The 27,544-nt window shown below is 46.8% G+C and overlaps 2 protein-coding genes across 3 annotated transcripts; both read left to right on the top strand.

Moving 5' to 3' along the window:
- The first annotated feature begins 554 nt into the window (after nucleotides 1–554).
- LOC121328882 (musculoskeletal embryonic nuclear protein 1-like) lies at nucleotides 555–5,461 on the top strand. Of its 2 annotated transcripts, XR_005951731.1 has the most exons (4): nucleotides 555–702; nucleotides 3,089–3,212; nucleotides 4,345–4,524; nucleotides 5,390–5,461. XR_005951731.1 is itself a non-coding variant. In XM_041274015.1 (3 exons), the coding sequence occupies exons 1-3, from the start codon at nucleotides 694–696 to the stop codon at nucleotides 4,452–4,454; spliced, it is 243 nt and encodes an 80-aa protein (XP_041129949.1). In that variant the 5' UTR covers nucleotides 555–693; the 3' UTR covers nucleotides 4,455–4,731. The 2 variants fall into 2 exon arrangements, 1 of the variants encoding a protein (XP_041129949.1); XM_041274015.1 differs by lacking the exon at nucleotides 5,390–5,461 and having other exon boundaries at nucleotides 4,345–4,731.
- LOC121328879 (inter-alpha-trypsin inhibitor heavy chain H3-like) lies at nucleotides 5,429–27,217 on the top strand. Its single transcript, XM_041274009.1, has 23 exons — nucleotides 5,429–5,557; nucleotides 6,062–6,094; nucleotides 6,399–6,416; nucleotides 6,716–6,885; nucleotides 7,638–7,742; nucleotides 8,003–8,165; nucleotides 9,955–10,065; nucleotides 10,210–10,338; nucleotides 11,777–11,893; nucleotides 12,515–12,683; nucleotides 12,985–13,110; nucleotides 13,568–13,749; nucleotides 15,926–16,111; nucleotides 16,651–16,790; nucleotides 17,137–17,291; nucleotides 18,040–18,072; nucleotides 19,505–19,537; nucleotides 19,799–19,837; nucleotides 20,642–20,755; nucleotides 21,297–21,498; nucleotides 24,706–24,878; nucleotides 24,979–25,090; nucleotides 26,743–27,217. The coding sequence occupies exons 1-23, from the start codon at nucleotides 5,465–5,467 to the stop codon at nucleotides 26,879–26,881; spliced, it is 2,742 nt and encodes a 913-aa protein (XP_041129943.1). The 5' UTR covers nucleotides 5,429–5,464; the 3' UTR covers nucleotides 26,882–27,217.
- Nucleotides 27,218–27,544: the final 327 nt, after the last annotated feature.

Here is a 27,544-nt window from a genome sequence, read left to right as displayed (position 1 = left end):
CACTGCTGCAGACTGTGCTGCTTTGTGGATGGACTAGCGAGCTGGCAGCTGGCAACTGCTTGTTACCATCTGTTTAGAACGACTAGTCAGTACAGAAGCATTAAACATGCTTGTTAAGGAAGTATTAATTCCATATTTCAACAGGAGAATACTGCAGTCATCTTTGGGGCCTGCCTTTGAATTACTAAGAGACATGAATTGCATTTGTACTTCAGTGGGAGAAAAACAGCTTAAAAGAGAATTCTATTGCAGTTTGTTTGACTTGTCTGAGTCTGAACTAGAGGTGGTAAAGTACCTTCAGGGTTTGGTTGTTCAAAAGAAAAGCTGGCTTGAATAAAATGTTGAAACGGTTAGGGAGGACCATACTTTCAACGCATTGCCTTGTATGTGAGACTCTGCTGTTTGCAGTTTGAAGCACAGAGTTGTAAAAGGCTGAAAAATAGCAGCTGTTCCCTGCATGACACCAGAGGACTTGATCTGGTGAGGAAACACTTGGCTGGTTTCTACAAAGACAAGTCATCGCCACTAATAATAAACTGCTCATGAGAAGAAGCGGGGACAACACTGGCAGCTGGAGTGAGGAGATGACCAATCCCATTGCCTTGCTTTAAAAACGGTTCCGAGAGGGGGAACCTCACAACACAGGGAGTTAGGAATTCTCACACCGGCTCCCAGCGGCTCCTTTCACAAGCCATGTCTCAGGTAAGGACTTTCTGTATCTGTCTTCCTGACAGCTTCTTGAATTAGCGTTGCATGCGGAGATGCTGTGTGTTGGACATGCTTTTATAGCCTCTTAAACCATCACAAAACCAAACCCAAAACACTAAAAGCGAGGTTTCTTTCAGTAACAAAAAACTAAGACTAAGTCACGTAACTGAGCTCTCTCAGTGTTTTCATTTTATAACAGTAACACAGAATCTTCTACTTTCAAAAATAGGAATTCAGGGAGGAAGCATTTGGAAAAATGTGCAGTTTATGTTTTGCTGCTTATATACTTTTTATGAACATTTCTGTGGATTAAACGATGCTTTGAAAGATGAGAACAAACCCTCTGAAACACATGTGAAGGGTTTCATGAACAGCTCAGTTGATTCAACTAATCACAATGGGCTTTAAGAAAAGCCAGTCCCTGAAGTTTCTGTGCCCAGTGTGATGGCTTTGAACCCCTTGGTTGGCTCTCCAGTGTGTTGATTCTCTTGTTCTTGTTTTGAGCCCCTTGGTTGGCACCAGTGTGTTGATTCTCTTGTTCTTGTTTTGAGCCCCTTGGTTGGCACTCCAGTGTGTTGATTCTCTTGCTGTTGTTTTGAGCCCCTTGGTTGGCTCTCCAGTGTGTTGATTCTCTTGCTGTTGTTTTGAGCCCCTTGGTTGGCACTCCAGTGTGTTGATTCTGTTGTTCTTGTTTTGAGCCCCTTGGTTGGCACTCCAGTGTGTTGATTCTCTTGTTCTTGTTTTGAGCCCCTTGGTTGGCACTCCAGTGTGTTGATTCTCTTGCTGTTGTTTTGAGCCCCTTGGTTGGCACTCCAGTGTGTTGATTCTCTTGCTGTTGTTTTGAGCCCCTTGGTTGGCACTCCAGTGTGTTGATTCTCTTGTTCTTGTTTTGAGCCCCTTGGTTGGCACTCCAGTGTGTTGATTCTCTTGCTGTTGTTTTGAGCCCCTTGGTTGGCACTCCAGTGTGTTGATTCTCTTGCTGTTGTTTTGAGCCCCTTGGTTGGCACTCCAGTGTGTTGATTCTCTTGTTCTTGTTTTGAGCCCCTTGGTTGGCACTCCAGTGTGTTGATTCTCTTGTTCTTGTTTTGAGCCCCTTGGTTGGCACTCCAGTGTGTTGATTCTCTTGCTGTTGTTTTGAGCCCCTTGGTTGGCACTCCAGTGTGTTGATTCTCTTGTTGTTGTTTTGAGCCCCTTGGTTGGCACTCCAGTGTGTTGATTCTCTTGTTCTTGTTTTGAGCCCCTTGGTTGGCACTCCAGTGTGTTGATTCTCTTGTTCTTGTTTTGAGCCCCTTGGTTGGCACTCCAGTGTGTTGATTCTCTTGCTGTTGTTTTGAGCCCCTTGGTTGGCACTCCAGTGTGTTGATTCTCTTGCTGTTGTTTTGAGCCCCTTGGTTGGCACTCCAGTGTGTTGATTCTCTTGTTCTTGTTTTGAGCCCCTTGGTTGGCACTCCAGTGTGTTGATTCTCTTGTTCTTGTTTTGAGCCCCTTGGTTGGCACTCCAGTGTGTTGATTCTCTTGCTGTTGTTTTGAGCCCCTTGGTTGGCACTCCAGTGTGTTGATTCTCTTGCTGTTGTTTTGAGCCCCTTGGTTGGCACTCCAGTGTGTTGATTCTCTTGTTCTTGTTTTGAGCCCCTTGGTTGGCACTCCAGTGTGTTGATTCTCTTGTTCTTGTTTTGAGCCCCTTGGTTGGCACTCCAGTGTGTTGATTCTCTTGCTGTTGTTTTGAGCCCCTTGGTTGGCACTCCAGTGTGTTGATTCTCTTGCTGTTGTTTTGAGCCCCTTGGTTGGCACTCCAGTGTGTTGATTCTCTTGTTCTTGTTTTGAGCCCCTTGGTTGGCACTCCAGTGTGTTGATTCTCTTGTTCTTGTTTTGAGCCCCTTGGTTGGCACTCCAGTGTGTTGATTCTCTTGCTGTTGTTTTGAGCCCCTTGGTTGGCACTCCAGTGTGTTGATTCTCTTGTTCTTGTTTTGAGCCCCTTGGTTGGCACTCCAGTGTGTTGATTCTCTTGTTGTTCTTTGTTTTCAATGTTCACCTACGAAACTCAAACTCATTGCTTCAAAACAATTTCAATCTGATTGTTCCCTAGCCCGATTCCAGCTTTTAGCTGGTTTACATGCAGAACCCATGTAAAAGTTTACCATAATGAATCTGCATGGTCATTTTGCAGGCTTTTCCCATGGTTATACAGTACAATGCATTAACTGTAGTGTACAACGGTTAACCACACCTCTCTGCTTTTCCATGCTTTCACTATGCTTTTTATTACACTGCTGTACATTTACTGTGGGGAAACTTCTATAAGGGAACAGAGAGGATTTGTGAATTTCTCCTGGACTCATTCGTATGTGTATGTCTCACGCTGTCTATCTCTCTTTCTCAGCCCACGGAAGTGAAGAAGAAGAAGCGCCCTGCAGTGAAGGAGGAAGACCTGAAGGGGGCGCGGAATAAACTGGGCTTGAAGGGAGAGGTCAAATCCAAAACCTACGCAGTGATGCAGGAGTGCGGTGAGCTCAGTGCCATTACACAGTGGGGTCGAGAATATGTCAGGATATTGACCTCTTGTTTTGGTTATGGGGGAGGGTTGCAACTGGGATTGCATTGGCAGCAACCAAATGAGTTTACCTGGGGTTTAAATAACATAGAGAAGAGTGATCGAAGGAGGGAGCAAACACATAATCTCATGGTGATTACAGAAAAGTGTGCTGATCTAATAAACTAGAATCCAGCGTCTTTACAATGCGAGAATCACAGAGCCCAGTGAGCCTTGGGAGAATCTACCATGGGAGAATGACTGCTTGGTTCAGACCCTTTAAGTTTGCAATCAGGCTCTAGAATCTGGAGCAATTGGCATTCCTGTTTGATATGGACCCTGGTGAGGTGAAAACCCTTTCCAAAGACCAGCATAGGAAGCTGCCTCCCCTTGCCTGTCTTCAGAACAAAGAAAGCTACTACCCAGTCCTCTGTTCTGAGATTTCCACTACGTCTTTAGAAAACTATTTACAGACGCATCAGGGGGATCATCTGTTTCTACAGATTAAGTTGTTTTTGTTTTTCCTGGAGTTCAGCCTGATCTTACGCAAGCACTCCAGGACCGGGGAGCTGGAAAGGCTGGTTCTTTTGGAAGCTCGAGTTCTGTTGATGCAGGGTGGGCAGTTCGGGCAGGTGCACACGTGTAGTACAGATCTGAAACTCAGCGTGATGTGCAGGGCTGGCGTTGAGGTGCTTGGGGGTACATCTGCACCTGCTGTGGCTTGTCTAACTGATGTAGAGTGTTGCATTTGGGTACAAGACGAAGCCAGAGGGAACATGACTCAATACAAATTCCCATAGGGGTTGCAATAACGAGGATATTGGACCATATTTGAACCCTGTCATGTGTCAGTGCTTTGATACACGCACAGGATACAGAATATTCAGTGTCTCTTACCTGTTTAATACCCCGGTATTATGGACGTTTTGTACGATTCTCTCTTGTGCCCACACATTATTGTTTACCAGGTTTAGAATGAATGGCTCTTTTCAGCAGCAGGGGAGACTTCTCCTAAAAGCAGAATTTCTGAAATTAGATTTTGGTTTTAGAAATGACCACTAGAGGTGTGCAACTCTTTTTTCATTTCCTTTGGTTTTTTTTGACAGAGCAAGCCGGCATTGCGGCCCCGTCTGTGTTCAGCCACGCCCGAACCGGGACAGAGACTGTGTTCGACAAGCCCAAGGAAGAGCCGCCCAAGAGCGTCTTCGGGAAATAGAGACCCCTGCTTCTTCACAGTGACGGGCTGAGGGGAGAAGTCGTGGTTGTGAAACAAGCCAGCGTCCCAGGTGGGAATGTGTTCAGCTTACACAGCAGCGTGTAGAGAGCTGCATCAGAGGGGAACAAGGGCTTTTCTATGGGTGTTATATACAGTATAAATATAATCAATTATCAGCAGGAGAACCCATTTGATGGCGTTTCAGTAAAGTTACTTTCTTACTGTTTTATTGAGATCTGTTCTGTTTTCACAAAATAAATCTTGCTTTTTTAAAAAAGAAAAGAGTTCCTTGCAGTTTTTGAATGGCAGACCCTGGTTATCACTCATTTTGGCCTACCTTGTGTTAAACTGGTAAATGCAGTGCAAGATTAGTGCTAATCGGGCTGGTGAAACTAGCTGTGTTAAGCATGTGTTTTCGTTAATAATGTTAATAAAAGGTAAGAAGAGTTAGCATTCTGAAAATATGTGCTGTTCTCATGCCAATACAAACACTATCATCGAACTTTGAATTGAAAGAGCTGATCCAGGTTTATGTTCAAGGCTATCGATGCTGTAAACATCAACATGACAGACTGAACAGGAATAATCCTGCCAATTTTACAGAACTTGTGTCATTTCAGGGAATGTGTTTTTTTCAGTGAAATTTGAGTGGCTGTGGCATTGATTACAGTAAAGAAACTCAAACCTTGTTTTTTGCTTATGATATAAATACTGAATTTGCTATTCGGGTCTTCGGGAGTCGGAATGCGATTGAATCAAACGCTTCTACTTGTAACTCTCTGGAGTATTTGAAAAGCCGAAGTCTGAAGGCAGAGGCAGCTAACACAGCATGCCAACACAGAGGGGTTGTCTGCAGGGGAGTTTATTGCTCCAGTAAAAGCAAACATTCCTGTTGATTTTGGAAAGCCAGCATTCGTTGACCCTGGCTCCTGTAGTTGCTCATTTACAGGCTCTGGGATAAATCTCCAACACCCCTCTGCTGTGGAACTGGATTCTCAGATTCCTGAACCATGGGCTGGCTGCTCAGCATCTGCCTCTGTCTCTCCTGCCCAGCTTTATTAGCGGCTCACTTTGTCATTGCAGAGAATGATGGTGACCCAGGGGTAAGGCAAGCTCATAATCATATCCACAGCACTGGGAGGGTTTGTCAGCCTGAACTTGGTTTATAATGGGGTAATGGGGTAATGTGCGTGTGTCTGTATTTTACTGGATTTATTTTATTATCACGCACCAACATGTCCAGTGTACCTCTGTTATATCTGCCAATCTATGTTGTATTTATATATATATTATATGTATGTATATGTATTATATATATGTGTGTGTATATATATAATTAATATTTAGTTTTTTTGCTTTGTCGATCTTTGTTTCTAGGTTTAATTGTAAAAAACATGTTTGCAACGTAATTATAGCCGGAGTGCAGAAAACAGCAATGTAAAGAACATCTTTATTTATTTATATATATATATATATATATATATATATATATATATATATATATATATATATATATATATATATATATATATAAAAGTTAATAAATATGTAGATGTTCTTTACATTGCTGTTTTCTGCACTTGTACAATTTCGTTGTATTTTAATAGGTGGTACGCGACCCTACAGCAAGGTTACTTAAGGTATGTTACAGTTGTATTTATTTGTTTATAAATAAAGCTTGATAAAATGACAGGTAATTGAACCTGTGTTAATCTTGCTGAATGCTCTCGAGTTACTGCACAGTTTCACAGTGAATTCTAAATGTACATTGCTGCAAATGCACAGGGAAACACCCGAACAAATCACATGGTGTTTAAAGACTTGTGCCTTCTGCGAAGCACAACCCAAACTCTGGTCCGCTTGACTTAGATGCTTCTAGTTTCATATTCTTTGTTGCAGTGATGGATGGTGTGTTAAAAGAGTCTTATTTTGTATTTCTAACAGAAAAGGAGCAGTGATCCGGTGAGTTGATCCTCTCTCTTACTGTCATGCCTTGCAGTTGTTAATGTCACCAGCAGTCAAAGCATGTGTTTGTGTTCTAGAACGAGGGGCTTGCTGCATTTATAACCCATTTAATGTATAGTATCTAGAAGTATGACGAGGCCAGCCTCTCAACACAAAACAGTGAAGCCCACTTCAGCATGTTAAATACATGTGCTGTTTAATAAGAATTGTCTGGGGCACATTGCAGCTGGATATACTGCAGGCTGATCAAATCCCCACCCGCTAAGAGTCTGTTCCCTATTCATTCATTCATTCAGCAAGCGGTATTCGACACTGAAATCTACAGTCTGAAAGTGGACTGCAAGGTCACCTCCCGCTTCGCCCGCAGTGTGATCACTAGCCGGGCGGTCAATCGAGCCAACGTGTCCAGAGAGGTGTTCTTCGACGTGGAGCTGCCCAAAACCGCCTTCATAACCAACTTCAGCATGTTTGTGTTACACACCTTTATACTGCCACCTATCGCTATGTCCTAAACATGTCCAGAGTACCGTATAGGCTGCTGTGGTCCACTCCACAATAGAGAGGCTACCCTCTAGTAGGGTTACTGGCTGCTCTAAGCTTCAGTGGGTGAAAATGAGTTTGTATCTTACACAGCACCCTAGACTGTATTTTATTAATGCTGCATGTAATTAAGAATAATCAAACAGTTCAGCTAACACATGTGTGATAGAATAGAACAAAGAATCTGATGCAAAGAGATTTCAGAGGGCTGGATCACATCAATATCAGGGTCTAGTGCTGTATATTATAAAGACATTTCAGAGGGCTGGATCTCATCAATATCAGGGTCTAGTGCTGTATATTATAAAGACATTTCAGAGGGCTGGGTCTCATCAATATCAGGGTCTAGTGTTGTATATTATAAAGACATTTCAGAGGGCTGGATCTCATCAATATCAGCGTCTAGTGCTGTATATTATAAAGACATTTCAGAGGGCTGGATCTCATCAATATCAAGGTCTGCTGTATATTGTACATAGCGATATATAGCGATCCAAAAGACACATCTTAGTCTCGCAGACAAGAAGTGTGTGTTTTGTTTAAGTTTAAGATAGGGCCACTTTGCAGATACATGTTTTTAGTTTTACTCGACTGTTCACAATCGAGTGTTTAGGCTAGTGGATGCACATGCTCTCTTTTGCATGCTCACAGCTGTGTATGAAACATTTCCACCCGCAGGGTGATTGATGGATTGACGTACGTGGGAGTCGTGAAGGAGAAGGAAGTTGCCAAGAAGCAGTACCAGCAGGCTGTGTCCCGGGGGCACACTGCAGGGCTGGTCAAGTAAGTGTGACAGGGTGGAGGCTGGGTGTGAAGCAGTGCTACCCGCACCGCAAGCGAGAGTCTCAACTGTTATACAGGTTCTTCTGCATTAGTGCTTATTGAGTTTTTAACCTCCTCTCATTTCACCGACCAGTCAGCGTATTCACAGTAGAATCAGTTTGGTCTTGCCAGCATAACGGACCATAATGAGAATGCAGAAGTTCTTCTCCTCCCCCCCAGTCGTTGTCTTTATTTCCCTCACTCTCTTTTCGTTTGTGAAGGGCGTCGGGCAGGAAGATGGAGAAGTTCACAGTCTCGGTGAACATTGCCGCCACCAAGAAAGTGACCTTCGAGATGACCTACGAGGAGTTGCTGAAACGCAGCCAGGGTCGATATGAGCTGCTGATCCGAGTAAAGCCCAAGCAGCTTGTGCAACACTTCGAGGTGCAGATGCTGGAGCACAATTTAATTCTGTTCAGGGACCCGTTCCCATGCAGGGTGTCTGCTTTGCCTGTGTGCTGAGTGTTTTCTGTGTGTACGCAGGGTGACTGCGTTGCCTGTGTGCTGAGTGTTTTCTGTGTGTATGCAGGGTGACTGCGTTGCCTGTGTGCTGAGTGTTTTCTGTGTGTATGCAGGGTGACTGCGTTGCCTGTGTGCTGAGTGTTTTCTGAGTGTAATGCAGGGTGACTGCGTTGCCTGTGTGCTGAGTGTTTTCTGAGTGTAATGCAGGGTGACTGTGTTGCCTGTGTGCTGAGTGTTTTCTGTGTGCTGAGTGTTTTCTGTGTGTATGCAGGGTGACTGCGTTGCCTGTGTGCTGAGTGTTTTCTGTGTGTATGCAGGGTGACTGCGTTGCCTGTGTGCTGAGTGTTTTCTGTGTGCTGAGTGTTTTCTGTGTGTATGCAGGGTGACTGCGTTGCCTGTGTGCTGAGTGTTTTCTGTGTATGCAGGGTGACTGCGTTGCCTGTGTGCTGAGTGTTTTCTGTGTGCTGACTGTGTTGTGTGTCTGTGTTTTCTGTGTAGTGTTTTCTGTGTGTATGCAGGGTGACTGCGTTGCCTGTGTGCTGAGTGTTTTCTGTGTGCTGAGTGTTTTCTGTGTGTATGCAGGGTGACTGCGTTGCCTGTGTGCTGAGTGTTTTCTGTGTGTATGCAGGGTGACTGCGTTGCCTGTGTGCTGAGTGTTTTCTGTGTGTATGCAGGGTGACTGTGTTGCCTGTGTGCTGAGTGTTTTCTGTGTATGCAGGGTGACTGCGTTGCCTGTGTGCTGAGTGTTTTCTGTGTGCTGAGTGTTTTCTGTGTGTATGCAGGGTGACTGCGTTGCCTGTGTGCTGAGTGTTTTCTGTGTGTATGCAGGGTGACTGTGTTGCCTGTGTGCTGAGTGTTTTCTGTGTGTATGCAGGGTGACTGCGTTGCCTGTGTGCTGAGTGTTTTCTGTGTGTATGCAGGGTGACTGCGTTGCCTGTGTGCTGAGTGTTTTCTGTGTGTATGCAGGGTGACTGCGTTGCCTGTGTGCTGAGTGTTTTCTGTGTGTATGCAGGGTGACTGCGTTGCCTGTGTGCTGAGTGTTTTCTGTGTGTATGCAGGGTGACTGCGTTGCCTGTGTGCTGAGTGTTTTCTGTGTATGCAGGGTGACTGCGTTGCCTGTGTGCTGAGTGTTTTCTGTGTGTATGCAGGGTGACTGCGTTGCCTGTGTGCTGAGTGTTTTCTGTGTGTATGCAGGGTGACTGCGTTGCCTGTGTGCTGAGTGTTTTCTGTGTGTAATGCAGGGTGACTGCGTTGCCTGTGTGCTGAGTGTTTTCTGTGTGTATGCAGGGTGACTGCGTTGCCTGTGTGCTGAGTGTTTTCTGTGTGTATGCAGGGTGACTGTGTTGCCTGTGTGCTGAGTGTTTTCTGTGTGTTGCAGGGTGACTTTGTTGTGTGCTGGGTGTTTTCTGTGTGTATGCAGGGTGACTGCGTTGCCTGTGTGCTGAGTGTTTTCTGTGTGTATGCAGGGTGACTGTGTTGCCGGTGTGCTGAGTGTTTTCTGTGTATGCAGGGTGACTGCGTTGCCTGTGTGCTGAGTGTTTTCTGTGTGTATGCAGGGTGACTGTGTTGCCTGTGTGCTGAGTGTTTTCTGTGTGCTGAGTGTTTTCTGTGTGTATGCAGGGTGACTGTGTTGCCGGTGTGCTGAGTGTTTTCTGTGTGCTGAGTGTTTTCTGTGTGTAATGCAGGGTGACTGCTTTGCCTCTTATTCTAGATTAATGTGGATATCTATGAACCACAAGGCCTCCACTTCCTGGATGCTCACGGCACTTTCGTAACAAATGATTTGACGCAGCTCATTAAGAAGACTGTCACAGAAACAAAGGTATGAGATTCCTTCAAACTAAATACCAGGGCCAGCCGATCAAACAAGCAAACAGATCCGCTTCAGTGGCAAAGTATTGTTTAGATTATTGTTACCAGTGAATGCTTTGTTTTTGTTCAGCTTTTTGCTCTCTCTTCTCTTTAGGGTCACATCTCGTTCTCCCCGACAGTAGATCAGCAACGTAGCTGCCAGCTGTGCCAAACCTCCACCATAGACGGGGACTTCATTATAAACTACGACGTGAACCGGGACATGCCTGCTGGAGACATACAGGTGAGCCATGACCGACTCCATACAGGTGAGCCAGATACAGACTCCATACAGGTGAGCCAGGGACCGACTTCATACAGATGAACCAGGTACAGACTCCATACAGGTGAGCCAGGTACAGACTCCATACAGGTGAGCCATGGACCAACTCCATACAGGTGAGCCAGGGACCGACTCCATACAGATGAGCCAGGTACAGACTCCATACAGATGAGCCAGGTACAGACTCCATACAGGTGAGCCAGGTACAGACTCCATACAGGTGAGCCAGGGACAGACTCCATACAGGTGAGCCAGGTACAGACTCCATACAGGTGAGCCAGGTACAGACTCCATACAGGTGAGCCAGGTACAGACTCCATACAGGTGAGCCAGGGACCGACTCCATACAGGTGAGCCAGGGACCGACTCCATACAGGTGAGCCAGGTACAGACTCCATACAGGTGAGCCAGGTACAGACTCCATACAGGTGAGCCAGGTACAGACTCCATACAGATGAGCCAGGTACAGACTCCATACAGGTGAGCCAGGTACAGACTCCATACAGGTGAGCCAGGGACCGACTCCATACAGGTGAGCCAGGGACCGACTCCATACAGGTGAGCCAGGGACCGACTCCATACAGATGAGCCAGGTACAGACTCCATACAGGTGAGCCAGGGACCGACTCCATACAGGTGAGCCAGGGACCGACTCCATACAGGTGAGCCAGGGACCGACTCCATACAGGTGAGCCAGGTACAGACTCCATACAGATGAGCCAGGTACAGACTCCATACAGGTGAGCCAGGGACCGACTCCATACAGGTGAGCCAGGGACCGACTCCATACAGGTGAGCCAGGGACCGACTCCATACAGATGAGCCAGGTACAGACTCCATACAGGTGAGCCAGGGACCGAATCCATACAGGTGAGCCAGGGACCGACTCCATACAGGTGAGGCAGGTACAGACTCCATACAGAGCATACAGAATTTGAAGTTTTTTTGCTTCTTGCTTTTCAATAACAAATGTTTTCTCAATTCATATATAACTGTATATAACTATGAATAATTTTCAATTATGTCCCCATTAGAATTTGCTACAGGCAGCTACACTTACAAGATTGAAGATCTCACCAACACAAAACGTTCCAAACGTTTAAACCACAACACTCTGGATAAGCAGCTTCAATGTGTTTCATCAGACTTCTACATCTGATGTTTATTTACATTTAATCACTTCTAATGTCTTTCCAAGTGTTCTGTGGCTCCCTCCAATCATGTTGAGAGTGTATTTCATTCTCTTTGTATGGCACACCAAAACAGTGCTTGAGAAATACACTCTCAACGTGATTGGAGGGAGCCACAGAACACTAGGAGACATGAATAATCTGCACTGTGCTCATCATGATGAAACAAGGGTGTTATGTTTTAATAGCTACCATTTTCATCCCCCCAGATTTCAAACGGATACTTTGTACACTATTTTGCACCAAGCAATCTGAAGAGAGTGCCCAAGAATGTCATCTTTGTGATTGACCAGAGTACATCCATGAGGGGAACCAGAATAAGACAGGTTATACTTTATTGCTGTTCCTATTTATGTAAGGAAATAAAAACATCCCATATCCAGGAGGGAGGGGTATACATCGTGTAGGTAGTTTTCCATTGCCCTTATAAAATATGTCCCTAGTAAAAGCATAGAAGCATACAGTGAATAAAGCATAGTGAGAACATGGTGTAGAGTGTAGAGAAGCATGTAAGTGGCTGGTGGGGGGCGGGACCCAGTCCTGCTATGTGTGATGAGTCAGTAGTGTAATTGTAAGCTTCTCTTCTCTTTTATTTCATGGGGGTAGTGCTGCTTTGTTGACAAGGCTATTGAAAGGTTGTTTGGTCCCAAACTGATATTTTAGACTGCTGTTGATCTCCTTTTAATGAGCCGTTTTGGATAATTGATAATTTTAATATTTGTGTAGAGCCGAGGGCCCTTCCTTTAGTAAACCCTAGGGTGGTGAAGTCAAAGGACTAACAGCAGAGTCAGTTTGGTCTAGCAAAGTAGCTAGACTGCAGCACTTGCTGGTAGCCTCCCGGTCTAAGAGATAGGTGCTACAGTGAGTGGGTCAGGGTTCTAACAATAAAATCTGATCCAAATCCGTGTCCCGTCTGTGTTTCATACCACCCACCCCCTTCTTTGCAGACCAAAGAAGCGATGCTTGCGATCCTGAATGACATTCACTCAGACGACAAATTCAATATCATCTCCTTCGACAGCGGTGTGACTAAGTGGAAGCCATCCATAATAGAAACCACTGCAGTGAACATGGAGGCAGCCAAGCAGTATGTGAAGAGCCTTTACGCACGCGGGTGTAAGAACGCAGAATCATATCTTTTAGTATATGCATTTCGTTTTCACAATGGCTGCACTTACATAGTGCACTTTTATTAATCTCTGCGCAACAGGTGTGGATGATCTTTGATAATTAGTAATAATACAGTCCTGTCCTTCGAGTGTTACTCAGCGGTGTGGGCTGATTTGTTGCACTGTGATATTCTGTGTTTGGTAAATAGCCTTTATCTCAGTATGTTGTGAGAACTTGCCTAATTAACGTGGAATGCAGTATAGTTTTAAGATTTTTTTTAAACGTTCTCTTGTTGTTTTTCCTCAAGGGACCAACATTAATGATGCGTTGTTGGAAGCTATTGGCATGCTGAACGAGGCCACGGAACAGCACAAAATAACAGAGAACAGCATCTCTCTGATTATTTTATTATCCGATGGAGACCCGACTGAGGGTGAGTCAGGCAAACAGTATGGGTACAGTTCTGCCTGTGGGCTTGCCTGTAAGCTGGCCAGAGCTGCATTGTCTTCCGAAGCTGTAGCTCTGAGGTGGCTGCATGGTGAGCCTGCAGTGTGCAAAGAAGTGGGCAGCTGACGGCACACACTTTGGAGGACAGCGTGTGTTCGTCTTCACCCCTCCCAAGTCAGCGCAGGGGTGGTAGCGGTGAGCTGAGCTTAAAAATAATTAGACATTCTAAATTGGGAGAAAATAATAAAATAACTGGCGACTACTAAATTAAAAAAAAGAAAAACGAGCCCCTTCTTGACAGGGACTGTCCCTGCCCATTGTTCACCTCCCAGTGTACTGCACTTAGAAACCAGGTCATCGCTCTACACCAGTCCTTCTGTAGGCAGCGATGTGACTGGTTGGGATGGTGTATAACAGTCTCTCTGCTCTCTTGTGTTTCTCAGGAGAAACGAACCGTGCAAAAATCCAGTCTAATGTTAAGAATGGCATTGGGGGGAGGTACCCCCTGTACTGCCTCGGGTTCGGCTACGATCTGGACTATTCCTTCATTGAGAAGCTGGCACTGGAAAACCATGGCGTTGCTCGGAGAATCTACGAGGACTCCGACTCAGCCCTGCAGATGCAGGTAGTGGAGCAAATACTAACCCAGCCCTTTCCCAACAGCACAGCACTCACCCCAGGGGCAGATACTACCCCCCCCCCCCCCCCCCCAGATACACCCCCCCCCCCCCCCCCCCCCCCCAACACACAGCAGCACAGGCTCCCAGGGATACTACCACCCCCCCCCCAACTCATGCATGGATCACAAGGGCAGATACTACCACCCCCCCCCAACAACACAGCACAGGATCAAAGGGCAGATACTACCCCCCCCCCCCCCCCCCCAACACAGCAGTCACAGTGCACAGGATCACAAGGGCAGATACTACCACCCCCCCCCCAACATCACAGCACAGGATCACAAGGGCAGATACTACCACCCCCCCCCCAACATCACAGCACAGGATCACACAAGGGCAGATACTAATCCCCCCGCCCCCCCTCCCCTTAACAACACAGCACAGGATCACAAGGGCAGATACTACCACCCCCCCCCCCCCCCCTCCCCCCCCTTACAACACAGGACAGGATCACAAGGGCAGATACTACACCCCCCCGTCTATGATGGTGGGGGGGGGGGGGGGGGGAATTGTTGTGTCAACACCTAGATCACAAGGCATCACTATCACAATACTACCCCCCCCCCCCCCCCCCCCCCCCACACAGGTTCGTGTCAGGAGATCATAGGGCCCACTACCCCCCCCCCCCCCCCCCCCCCCCTTAACACACAGCACAGGCTCACAAGGGCAGATACTACCACCACCCCCCCCCCCAACCTCACAGCACAGGATCACAAGGGGATTTTGATACTAATGCACCCCCTAGTGTTCCCCTTAAACAAGGGGGGGGGGGGCTCACAAGGTCAGATCCTACCCCCCCCCCCCCTTTAACAACACAGCACAGGCTCACAGTGTTCCGCAGACTACTACCACCCCCCCCCCCCCCCCCCCCCCCCTACAGCCACAACACACTTGGACAGGATCACAAGGGCGTATACTATGGGGGGGGGGGGGTTGTTGTGTTCCCGTCACAAGGTTCACAAGGTCTATACTACCACCCCCCCCCCAACATTGTAGTGTCACAAGTCCTATATCTAAGGGCAGACTACCCCCCCCCCCCCCCCCCCCCCAACACACACACCCACAGGATGTCCTAGTGTTCCCGTCTATACTACACCCCCCCCCCCCAACAACCTAGTGTTCCCGTCTATGATGGTGGGGGCAGATACTACCACCCCCCCCCCCAACACGTCTATGATCACAAGGGGATACTACCACCCCCCCCCCAACAACTAGCACAGGATCCCGTCTATGATGGTGGGGGGGGGGGGGTTGTTGTGTCGTGTCCTAGTGTTCCCGTCAGATCACAAGGGCAGATACTACCACCCCCCCCAACAACACAGCACATGGATCAGAGGGGCAGTGTACGTACCACCCCCCCCCTAATGATGGTGTGGGGGGGCTTTGTCAGTGTCGTGTCCATCACAGGGGCAGATACGCCCCCCCCCCCCCCCCCCCTTTGTTGTGTCGTGTCCTAGTGATCACCCGGTCTATGATGGGGGGGGGGGGGGGGTTGTTGTGTCACAGGTCCTAGTGTCCCCGTCTATATGGTGGGGGGGGGGGTTATTGTTGTGTCACAGTCAGGATACCAAGGGCAGATACCCCCCCCCCCCCCCCCCCCAACAACACAGCACAACAATGGTGGATCACTAGGGTGTTCCCGTCCAATGATGGTGGGGGGGGGTTGTTGTGTCGTGTCCTAGTGTCACAATGCAGATACTAACCCCCCCCCCCCCCCCCCCCGTCTATGAACACAGGGGGGGATGTTGGGTGATACTACCCCCCCCCCCCAAACCTAGTCTCTCCCCGTCTATGACAGGTGGGGGGGGTTTGTTGTGTCGTGTCGATCACAGGGGCAGATACTACCCCCCCTTCCCCAGCACATCTTAAGTGATCACGAGGGCCGCTAATACTCAAGAAAAGATTGAACATTTTTGAAATTTAATAGAACCTAGCAGCACTACAGAACACGCTGGCAATGTTGTCAGTAGAGTCTCTGCTGGAAGAATCTGTGTAATTTTAATAAAAAAACATGTTTTCACTCTCTCTCTGTCCCCCTTTCCCCTCTCTCTCACACTCCCTCCCTTTCTCTCTCTCCGTCTCTCTCTCTCACGCTCCCTCCCTCCGTCCCTCTCTCTCCAGGGTTTCTATGACGAGGTTGCCAGCCCCTTGCTCTCTCAGATTGAGATGAAGTACCCTGAGAATAGCATGGATGACCTGACTCAGCACTTCTTCCAGCAGTACTATAACGGCTCGGAGATCGTGGTGGCGGGTCGAGTCACAGGCAACGAGCTGGACGCATATAACATGGAAGTGACTGCTAAAGGGGTAAGCAAGCAGCTGAGAACCGCAGACATCCTGGGACTACTTAGCACTGTATAACGCATTACCCTTCAGGACCACTCCGGAAACCTGCATAGCATGCATATGACTATTCATGTTGCCATGCCATTCCATACAAACCAAATTCTGTATTTTCAAGTGCATTTCTGTAGCCATCAACAGTCTTTTCTTGTTTCTTTATATAAATAAAATGTGTGCATTGCATTTTGATGTCTCCCACAGTAAAAGCACAGCAAAAAATCCTAGTGTAATAAATCACAGTTAAAGCATAGGCAAGCAGTGCAAAGCCCAGAGAGTCATGGCAAACCAAGGTAAATCCTAGTAATGCATAGCACAGTATAGCAATGTGAAGCTACTAAATCACTGTGCAAATGAACTGTGCTAAACTCTTATCAGGGAACATTGAGCGCGTGTCAAATTCAAATAAAGCGTAGCTGAATTGCGTTCAATTGCAGTTTAAGATCTTGTTTTGTTGATGCCTGTTGGAAGGTTTACAGATTGTTGATTTGCTGATTCTGTGACAGGCAAAGGGAGATATAGTTCTAAAGAACTTCGGAAACGCACAAGACCGGGAGAAAGCCTTTGAGGAGCTGCAGTACATCTTTGGTGAATACACTGAGCGACTCTGGGCTTACCTAACCATCCAACAGCTGCTCAACAAGAGGTGGGTTCTGCTAGGACCCGTCCTGCATGGCTGCTTTCAATCAGCTGTCCTCTGATACAGTGCAAGGGGAGATATGACATTTTGAATCTACTTAGGCACATATTCTCAAAGCATTTACTGCAGTCTTTAATTAACTCCTATTTTTTGTAAAGAGAAAAAAAACACCATCAAAACTGCCATCAAATACATGTAAGTCATACGATCGAAGATCTCTTCCCACGAGCTGTTTCTACGTCACTGTTGAATTTTCATCTATCAAAACTAGGAGTTAATGAAAGACTGGGGTAAAGGCTTTGACTGGTCTATAAGAGAAGGAGTCTCTAATCTGCTCGATCACTCACTGCAGGGTTTCAGGTTCGCCCGAAGAGAAAGCCAACAACACGGCACGCGCTTTAGAGCTGTCCCTGAAATATAACTTTGTGACTCCGCTGACCTCCATGGTGGTGACCAAGCCAGAAGACAAGCCAGACAGCACCATGCTGGCTGACAAGCTGACGGAAGGTACAAGTTAGTCATTTCACTCTTCTGCAAGGAGCATCGTATACAGCAGCTCATGAAGAGCCGCAGGGTTACACCCCGCTTCTCGGTTACTTCATTGAACCAATGATTATTTCCAGGTCTCTAGCCATTGATGATTTAAAGATACCCAGAAAGCCTGGAGGATCGTGTCTCTCCAGGACCGGGGTTGGCCTCTCCTGGTGTAGAGCAAGGTAAAACTGTCACAAACCAAGTAAAGCAGACAAAGGCTTTGGCTACAGCTTTCTTCAGTGCACTGCTGAAACGCTTGTCTGCTTGGTTTAGATTCTGATAGTTTTACCTTGCACTATACTGGACTCCTTTATCTTAGAGTTTTACCTGGACTTCTGATTTAGGGTTTTGATGCTATGGAGAAACACAGTGTTTTATTTATTTTAGATTTTTTTTACCCTGGAATCTCAAACTGTGAAGTAGAAATTAATAGAAACATTAAACTAACTGCAGATAACAAAGTGATTTCATACATTTTACTGACGATGCACATCCATTCCCTATGCTGGTCTCAGACTTGGAGTTTTGAAAGAAGCCTGTGCTTTAGCAAGCATGTATTTTTATTTCAAAACGTGACGCTGGGTTAAATAATCTCTGTTTGCAAGCCTTGCTTTCAGACAGCCTTGCACTTTCTTGTTGGTTAATTCAATTCAGTCATTGTATTGCTCTCTGGTCTAAGATAAAGCCCAGCTATACACGTGTCTTTCTGTTTCTTTTGAAGCTGAATCCAGCCGACCGCCCCAAGATGGTCAAGGTAAATGATGTGGCACTGCATCTATTGTGTGTGTTTCTTATGGTATAAAAGTCTCTTCTCTTGTGTGCAGCGACAGCTGCTGTCAACTGTGCACTTTAAACTAGTTCAACCGAACACCAAAGATCATGCAAAATTTCGCTTTTAATTTCAAATTAAAATGTTGAAAGCAGAGTGCAATTTGCCATTAATACAGTCTGAGTTGAGCCCAACAGCTACATTAAGAACATTGCATTAGAGCATAGGACCTTTTTATTGTATGGTGTTACATGTTCCCATGTGTTGCTACAGCTGTTTACGTAAGGTGTGCATATTGTTTTAATTTTTTTTTTTTTACATTTTGACCACTTTTTTAAACTTTTAAATTGCATTCCCTGCCTCAAGATGGCTTCCTATGTAACTGCATGGACCTCTCAGAACTACATTTCCCATCATCCTCCTGCTCACTGGTAAATCCATCTCAGTTACATATGTGAGCAGGGGGATGATGGGAAATGTAGGAGACTGTTCGGCCAATCTAAGCTCACCCAGTTACATGTAGCTGACAGAGCTCAGAAGTTTGTCAAGTTGGGTCTTAAAGGGTCCCAGTGATTCTGTCTCAACAACATGACTAGACAATTCAACAGGCACTCTCCACTCTCTTTGCTGTCTCCACTTCATTACTGTGTGCTCTCTGGTCCTGGTTCTGACTGTCCAGGCACTCTCCACTCTCTGTGCTGTCTCCGCGTCATTACTGTGTGCTCTCTGGTCCTGGTTCTGACTGTCCAGGCACTCTCCACTCTCTGTGCTGTCTCCGCGTCATTACTGTGTGCTCTCTGGTCCTGGTTCTGACTGTCCAGGCACTCTCCACTCTCTGTGCTGTCTCCACTTCATTACTGTGTGCTCTCTGGTCCTGGTTCTGACTGTCCAGGCACTCTCCACTCTCTGTGCTGTCGCCACTTCATTACTGTGTGCTCTCTGGTCCTGGTTCTGACTGTCCAGGCACTCTCCACTCTCTGTGCTAAGTCTGTCTCCACTTCATTACTGTGTGCTCTCTGGTCCTGGTTCTGACTGTCCAGGCACTCTCCACTCTATGTGCTAAGTCTGTCTCCACTTCATTTCTGTGTTTTCTCTGGTCCTGGTTCAGACGGCAGTTAAAATAAGCAGCTGAAGGATTGTGTAGCGAGCTTTCCTGATAACGATGACTTTTATGTGACAGTGATAAGACACCTCGCTGACTCTCTTTGTGCAGTTATGAAAGAAGCACATGTTGTCGTGAACATACTAGGCTAAGGAAAGTGCTCAGCTTGCATGCCTTGCATTACTAGTGAAGGTCTCCCCTTCACTGCCTTAATGATTGGCATGCTTTGCAGCCAGTGGCATGTTTTTACCCTGAAGGAAATTCTGAAGTGAAAGGACCGAGGCGGAAGAATATTTATATATTTTTTTATTTCAGCACAACGAGGATCTGTCATGCCCCAGTCAAACTGTAAGTTTTCTGTAGTGCTGACACACTTCTATGATACTTTAGAGCAGGATTGCTAAAGTGTTTTTATTTTATTTTACTGAATGGCTTGGGTTAGACTATTACTATAATTGCACATGCTATATAGGACTTATCAGATGTCTTCTTAAAGTTCTTCAAAATGAGGAGTTTTTTTTATCTTACAAAAAATAATAATAATAGTAGTAACTGACTACAGTCCTTTTGATGAAAATGATTCCCTGTTTTGTCTGCCTTCTGTTTCAGATCATTACACCAGTAGACACAGCCCCCCAGTGACAAGCGGTATGCTTTTTGCACTGTGTTTGTTTCTGTTTTACTATATAGAGCTTACTGTAAAACCTTTACACAGTAAATTACAGTACTAGATGAAGGCCCCCTAGTGGCTCACCTGGTAAAGGGACGGACGATTGCAAGGTGAGTCATGCAGTCAGGAAAAGGTTTGAATTCTGGCCGTGCAAAGTTGCTGTTCTTCGCTGGAGGTTCCACATGGAGTGTCGCTTTGGCTCTGGCGTTCCTGTGGGTTAGGGAGGCAAAATCCCTCCCCTCTCTACAGTGGCCCCTACTGGTGGTCAGATTGTGATGCTCTTCATGGCATGAATGACACATTAAACCCTATCAAACCCAAGGTGTATTTACGCATTAAAACCCTATTATATAATTCTAGAAACACAATGAAACCATATTATTATTATTATTATTATTATTATTTATTATTATTATTATTATTATTATTATTATTTAATAAACCCTGTAGTATTTGTGCAATTAAAAATACCTGATGTTGCTTTCTTAATTTATCAATCTTTTGAAAGTCCTCATACAAACTAAAAACATACAACATAATGTTCACAAAAAACTCCCAGAATTCAAAGAGTGTGCTAATGTCATCACCAGCCTCAAAATGTCCACCGATGTGCTTCTTGCTGTACTGCCAGTAGGGGTGCAATGTTGCAGTGCGAGGGGTAATGGTTACACTATGGTGGTAATATAATGAGAAACCGAATTCATTTGCCTCAGTCTGTTTTTCTAAATTGTTGCTGTTTTCTTGAAGCTGCAGAATTAATCGAGAATCCCTCTTGGTTTTAGTTGACGGAGACCCCCACTTCATTATCCCAGTCCCCAAACAGAACGATACCATTTGTTTCAACATCGATGAGAGACCGGGTGTGATTTTCAACCTGGTGAGAGATCCACTCACAGGTAAGCTGGGTGTGCTGCCTCCTTCGTTTGGTTATTGAACGCTGACTGGAAGTACACCTGTAGTAAGGCAGGGCTGCCCACGGGATGAACCCGGCTCTCTGGTGGGTTCTCAGTAAAGCTTTCAGCTGCTTTGCAGGGTGACATGTTTAACAAGCAGAAGCTGGGAGTTCATACTATTTAGTCAGCTTTCTAGTAAAGAGTTTTTTTTAGTTTTAGCGTATTTTTTTTAAATATATATTTCTCTGGGAAAGAAAAAATCATTTAAAAAATATGGCAAGATCTATTAGGTGAGGTTTGCTGGAATTGTGTTGCTAGCACTGTGCATTGTAAAGAGCAGGCTGATCTGTGTTACACCAAGACTCTGGTGTGTCAGTGTTAGCAATGGGCGATCAGTTCAGTCCTGCATTATGGGACTTGCAGCCTAGTCACACAACCTGTATAATACGAGATCATCAATGCCTGCAAATGGGTTTTCAGTGTTTTGAAGCATGAGGGTGGCACTGTGGGTAGGTTGTCACTGTACTGGTACTTCTTACCCCAGGCATCACTGTTAATGGGCAGACCATCGGGGATAAGAAGGTCGACCCCAACAAGAAGCTCAATACGTACTTCGGGAAGTTTGGGATAGTGAATGAGAAGCTGGGGCTCAGGCTGGAAGTAACAACGCAGATTATAGAAATCACGAGCGGCAAGGAGAAGATGGCTTTCACCTGGTCTGACACAGTTTCAATAAAACAACGCAGGTGAGACTGACACCGACTCGCACGACCATCGAGTGAGAGGAACAACATTCAGAATGATTCCTGACTCGCACGACCATCGAGTGAGAGGAACAACATTCAGAATGATTCCTGACTCACACGACCATCGAGTGAGAGGAACAGCATTCTGAATGATTCCTGACTCACACGACCATCGAGTGAGAGGAACAGCATTCTGAATGATTCCTGACTCACACGACCATCGAGTGAGAGGAACAGCATTCTGAATGATTCCTGACTCACACGACCATCGAGTGAGAGGAACAGCATTCTGAATGATTCCTGACTCACACAGCCATCGAGTGAGAGGAACAGCATTCTGAATGATTCCTGACTCACACGACCATCGAGTGAGAGGAACAGCATTCTGAATGATTCCTGACTCACACGACCATCGAGTGAGAGGAACAGCATTCTGAATGATTCCTGACTCACACGACCATCGAGTGAGAGGAACAGCATTCTGAATGATTCCTGACTCACACAGCCATCGAGTGAGAGGAACAGCATTCTGAATGATTCCTGACTCACACAGCCATCGAGTGAGAGGAACAGCATTCTGAATGATTCCTGATCGAGTGAGAGGAACAGCACACGACCATCGAGTGAGAGGAACAGCATTCTGAATGATTCCTGACTCACACAGCCATCGAGTGAGAGGAACAGCATTCTGAATGATTCCTGACTCACACGACCATCGAGTGAGAGGAACAGCATTCTGAATGATTCCTGACTCACACAGCCATCGAGTGAGAGGAACAGCATTCTGAATGATTCCTGACTCACACGACCATCGAGTGAGAGGAACAGCATTCTGAATGATTCCTGACTCACACAGCCATCGAGTGAGAGGAACAGCATTCTGAATGATTCCTGACTCACACAGCCATCGAGTGAGAGGAACAGCATTCTGAATGATTCCTGACTCACACGACCATCGAGTGAGAGGAACAGCATTCTGAATGATTCCTGACTCACACGACCATCGAGTGAGAGGAACAGCATTCTGAATGATTCCTGACTCACACGACCATCGAGTGAGAGGAACAGCATTCTGAATGATTCCTGACTCACACGACCAGCCATCGAGTGAGAGGAACAGCATTCTGAATGATTCCTGACTCACACAGCCATCGAGTGAGAGGAACAGCATTCTGAATGATTCCTGACTCACACGACCATCGAGTGAGAGGAACAGCATTCTGAATGATTCCTGACTCACACGACCATCGAGTGAGAGGAACAGCATTCTGAATGATTCCTGACTCACACGACCATCGAGTGAGAGGAACAGCATTCTGAATGATTCCTGACTCACACAGACCATCGAGTGAGAGGAACAGCATTCTGAATGATTCCTGACTCACACGACCATCGAGTGAGAGGAACAGCATTCTGAATGATTCCTGACTCACACGACCATCGAGTGAGAGGAACAGCATTCTGAATGATTCCTGACTCACACAGCCATCGAGTGAGAGGAACAGCATTCTGAATGATTCCTGACTCACACAGCCATCGAGTGAGAGGAACAGCATTCTGAATGATTCCTGACTCACACGACCATCGAGTGAGAGGAACAGCATTCTGAATGATTCCTGACTCACACGACCATCGAGTGAGAGGAACAGCATTCTGAATGATTCCTGACTCACACAGCCATCGAGTGAGAGGAACAGCATTCTGAATGATTCCTGACTCACACGACCATCGAGTGAGAGGAACAGCATTCTGAATGATTCCTGACTCACACGACCATCGAGTGAGAGGAACAGCATTCTGAATGATTCCTGACTCACACAGCCATCGAGTGAGAGGAACAGCATTCTGAATGATTCCTGACTCACACAGCCATCGAGTGAGAGGAACAGCATTCTGAATGATTCCTGACTCACACAGCCATCGAGTGAGAGGAACAGCATTCTGAATGATTCCTGACTCACACAGCCATCGAGTGAGAGGAACAGCATTCTGAATGATTCCTGACTCACACAGCCATCGAGTGAGAGGAACAGCATTCTGAATGATTCCTGACTCACACAGCCATCGAGTGAGAGGAACAGCATTCTGAATGATTCCTGACTCACACAGCCATCGAGTGAGAGGAACAGCATTCTGAATGATTCCTGACTCACACGACCATCGAGTGAGAGGAACAGCATTCTGAATGATTCCTGACTCACACAGCCATCGAGTGAGAGGAACAGCATTCTGAATGATTCCTGACTCACACGACCATCGAGTGAGAGGAACAGCATTCTGAATGATTCCTGACTCACACGACCATCGAGTGAGAGGAACAGCATTCTGAATGATTCCTGACTCACACGACCATCGAGTGAGAGGAACAGCATTCTGAATGATTCCTGACTCACACGACCATCGAGTGAGAGGAACAGCATTCTGAATGATTCCTGACTCACACGACCATCGAGTGAGAGGAACAGCATTCTGAATGATTCCTGACTCACACAACCATCGAGTGAGAGGAACAGCATTCTGAATGATTCCTGACTCACACAGCCATCGAGTGAGAGGAACAGCATTCTGAATGATTCCTGACTCACACAGCCATCGAGTGAGAGGAACAGCATTCTGAATGATTCCTGACTCACACGGCCATCGAGTGAGAGGAACAGCATTCTGAATGATTCCTGACTGACCATCGAGTGAGAGGAACAGCATTCGACCATCGAGTGAGAGGAACAGCATTCTGAATGATTCCTGACTCACACAGCCATCGAGTTACCTCCTCTTATTATGCTGGGTTGAAAATGCCCCTTCCTCTTGGATTGCCCAGTTTATGGGGAGCACAGTAAATGTGCAGCCGGTGTAATTACACAAGGGTTAATAATAGAATGTTTGTTTTTGACCTTAGTTAAACAAGTCAGGCTTTATCATTACAGCACAAGGGAAATAGGAACATGTAATGAGCAGCTGTATCTTCACAAACCTCAGGCAAAGCAGGTGCTACTGTTTGCCCTTATAAACCACTGCATTTTTGTCACAGTAATGTTGTAGTTTTCCCTTGATTTTTACCATGCATTTACCATGGTTTTCTTGTTTTTGTATATGCTTTACCACACCTCTACGGTGCTTATCTATACTCTTATAAGGATGATTACAGCATTGTTGCCTAGTTCTTCCAGGGACATGATCTTCTCTTCATCTGTTGTTTTCGTTTATCAGTTTTGCTCTGCAGATTAACAAGGAGAGGAATCTGGTGGTGATGATGGGAGACAGTGTGCAGTTTGTCATCGTGCTGCATCGTGTTTGGAAGGACCACCCATTCCATCAAGACTACCTGGGCTTCTACACCATCGACAGCCATCGGCTCTCCAGCAAGACCCACGGCTTACTAGGTAGGGGTGCGGCTGAAGCAGGAACCAGGGGGTCCTCCCAGCTCTTACTTTGATTGTTGACCGATTGCTTTCCCTTGTCTCTCTTTTTTTGTATTTGCAGGACAGTTTTACCACGAGCTCAGTTTCGAGGTGGGTGATATCCATCAGGGGACAGACCCAGAGAAACCTGAAGCAACGATGCAGATAAAAGGACAGGAACTTACTGTCACCAGGTAATAATAATAATAATAATAATAATAATAATAATAATAATAATAATAATAATAATAATAGATAAAAGTATAACTACAGAAGGCACTGGCTCAAACTTTTATGTTCTAGCTACGTCCCCGCGGCTCTGCTGCTATCCTGTCCTGTTCTAGCTACGTCCTGCGGCTCTGCTGCTACCCTGTCCTGTTCTAGCTACGTCCCCGCGGCTCTGCTGCTACCCTGTCCTGTTCTAGCTACGTCCTGCGGCTCTGCTGCTACCCTGTCCTGTTCTAGCTACGTCCCGCGGCTCTGCTGCTACCCTGTCCTGTTCTAGCTACGTCCCACGGCTCTGCTGCTACCCTGTCCTGTTGTAGCTACGTCCTGCGGCTCTGCTGCTACCCTGTCCTGTTCTAGCTACGTCCCGCGGCTCTGCTGCTACCCTGTCCTGTTCTAGCTACGTCCTGCGGCTCTGCTGCTACCCTGTCCTGTTCTAGCTACGTCCCCGCGGCTCTGCTGCTAACCTGTCCTGTTCTAGCTACGTCCCCGCGGCTCTGCTGCTACCCTGTCCTGTTCTAGCTACGTCCCACGGCTCTGCTGCTAACCTGTCCTGTTCTAGCTACGTCCTGCGGCTCTGCTGCTACCCTGTCCTGTTCTAGCTACGTCCCCGCGGCTCTGCTGCTACCCTGTCCTGTTCTAGCTATGTCCCAGCGGCTCTGCTGCTATCCTGTCCTGTTCTAGCTACGTCCCCGCGGCTCTGCTGCTACCCTGTCCTGTTCTAGCTACGTCCCCGCGGCTCTGCTGCTACCCTGTCCTGTTCTAGCTACGTCCCGCGGCTCTGCTGCTACCCTGTCCTGTTCTAGCTACGTCCCCGCGGCTCTGCTGCTACCCTGTCCTGTTCTAGCTACGTCCCGCGGCTCTGCTGCTACCCTGTCCTGTTCTAGCTACGTCCTGCGGCTCTGCTGCTACCCTGTCCTGTTCTAGCTACGTCCCGCGGCTCTGCTGCTAACCTGTCCTGTTCTAGCTACGTCCCCGCGGCTCTGCTGCTACCCTGTCCTGTTCTAGCTACGTCCCGCGGCTCTGCTGCTAACCTGTCCTGTTCTAGCTACGTCCTGCGGCTCTGCTGCTACCCTGTCCTGTTCTAGCTACGTCCCCGCGGCTCTGCTGCTACCCTGTCCTGTTCTAGCTATGTCCCCGCGGCTCTGCTGCTACCCTGTCCTGTTCTAGCTATGTTCCAGCGGCTCTGCTGCTATCCTGTCCTGTTCTAGCTACGTCCCCGCGGCTCTGCTGCTACCCTGTCCTGTTCTAGCTACGTCCCCGCGGCTCTGCTGCTACCCTGTCCTGTTCTAGCTACGTCCCCGCGGCTCTGCTGCTAACCTGTCCTGTTCTAGCTACGTCCCGCGGCTCTGCTGCTACCCTGTCCTGTTCTAGCTACGTCCCCCGGCTCTGCTGCTAACCTGTCCTGTTCTAGCTACGTCCCCGCGGCTCTGCTGCTACCCTGTCCTGTTCTAGCTACGTCCTGCGGCTCTGCTGCTACCCTGTCCTGTTCTAGCTACGTCCCATGGCTCTGCTGCTACCCTGTCCTGTTCTAGCTACGTCCTGCGGCTCTGCTGCTACCCTGTCCTGTTCTAGCTACGTCCCTGCGGCTCTGCTGCTAACCTGTCCTGTTCTTCCTCAGGGGCTGGCAGAGGGACTATCGGGAGGATATCAAGCACGGAGTGCAGGTACCCTGCTGGTTCGTACACCACAACGGGACAGGGCTGATCGACGGAGTCCACAGCGACTACATCGTTTCAGGAATATTCAAAACCAAATAATAAAATCAATACTTCTTTAGAAACACTGATTCATACCTCAGCAGTGGTTAATTTAGAAATGCAGGAATCCCCTTGAAACCCTTGCTATACAGTAAAGTATAACCCTTGATAATTGAATGGTAATATGGTGTAACCGGATTCATGAACGACAGAATAATGAGGGGGCCACTGTGCAAAAAGAAACAAAGTCCAACGACAAATGCTTCAACTGAAAGGCTCTCTCAACGTCAATGCAGACAAACAGAGACTCTTAGTATTTCTTAAGATAACTTTATCTTGTACAAACGGTTATGTCTCCAGCGATTCTCAAATAAATGTGCTCTGCAATAAACCACATTCAGTCTCCTTGTTTATTTGAAAGCAGATTATACATGGGAAGCTTCCAAGGAGGTTCCTTCCAGAAGCAGGAAGGTTGATTCTGGTGACATCACAATGGCAATACGTTATCACATTCATTAGCGTGTTGATTTCAAAGCATGAAAAGCTGGCCTCAATACATTTGAGTAGTAATCAACGGCAATGCATTGACTGTTTGTTTTGGAAGATTGATGTCCTCTCAGATGGGAAGCTGATGGGGCGCTGACATTGTCGTAGCGAGGCCCTAAACTTGAGTGAAAATCAGCTTGTCTCTTACTGCACCATATACTAGATTTGCTGTGTATT

Source organism: Polyodon spathula, chromosome 16, assembly GCF_017654505.1.
Source record: "Polyodon spathula isolate WHYD16114869_AA chromosome 16, ASM1765450v1, whole genome shotgun sequence".
NCBI lineage: Eukaryota > Metazoa > Chordata > Actinopteri > Acipenseriformes > Polyodontidae > Polyodon > Polyodon spathula.
Note: the sequence above shows the minus strand (reverse complement) of the source record. Positions and strands in the feature narration are given on the sequence as shown.

What these genes read in the sequence shown, in the direction of transcription:
- LOC121328882 (XM_041274015.1), top strand. An exon ending in CGCAGTGATGCAGGAGTGCG is followed by an intron (nt 3,213 to 4,344) that starts GTGAGCTCAGTG and finishes TTTTTTTGACAG; the next exon opens with AGCAAGCCGGCATTGCGGCC.
- LOC121328879 (XM_041274009.1), top strand. Translation starts at nt 5,465, where the DNA reads ATGGGCTGGCTGCTCAGCATCTGCCTCTGTCTCTCCTGCCCAGCTTTA. An exon ending in GGCTGACAAGCTGACGGAAG is followed by an intron (nt 17,292 to 18,039) that starts GTACAAGTTAGT and finishes TTTCTTTTGAAG; the next exon opens with CTGAATCCAGCCGACCGCCC. An exon ending in CAAGACCCACGGCTTACTAG is followed by an intron (nt 24,879 to 24,978) that starts GTAGGGGTGCGG and finishes TTGTATTTGCAG; the next exon opens with GACAGTTTTACCACGAGCTC.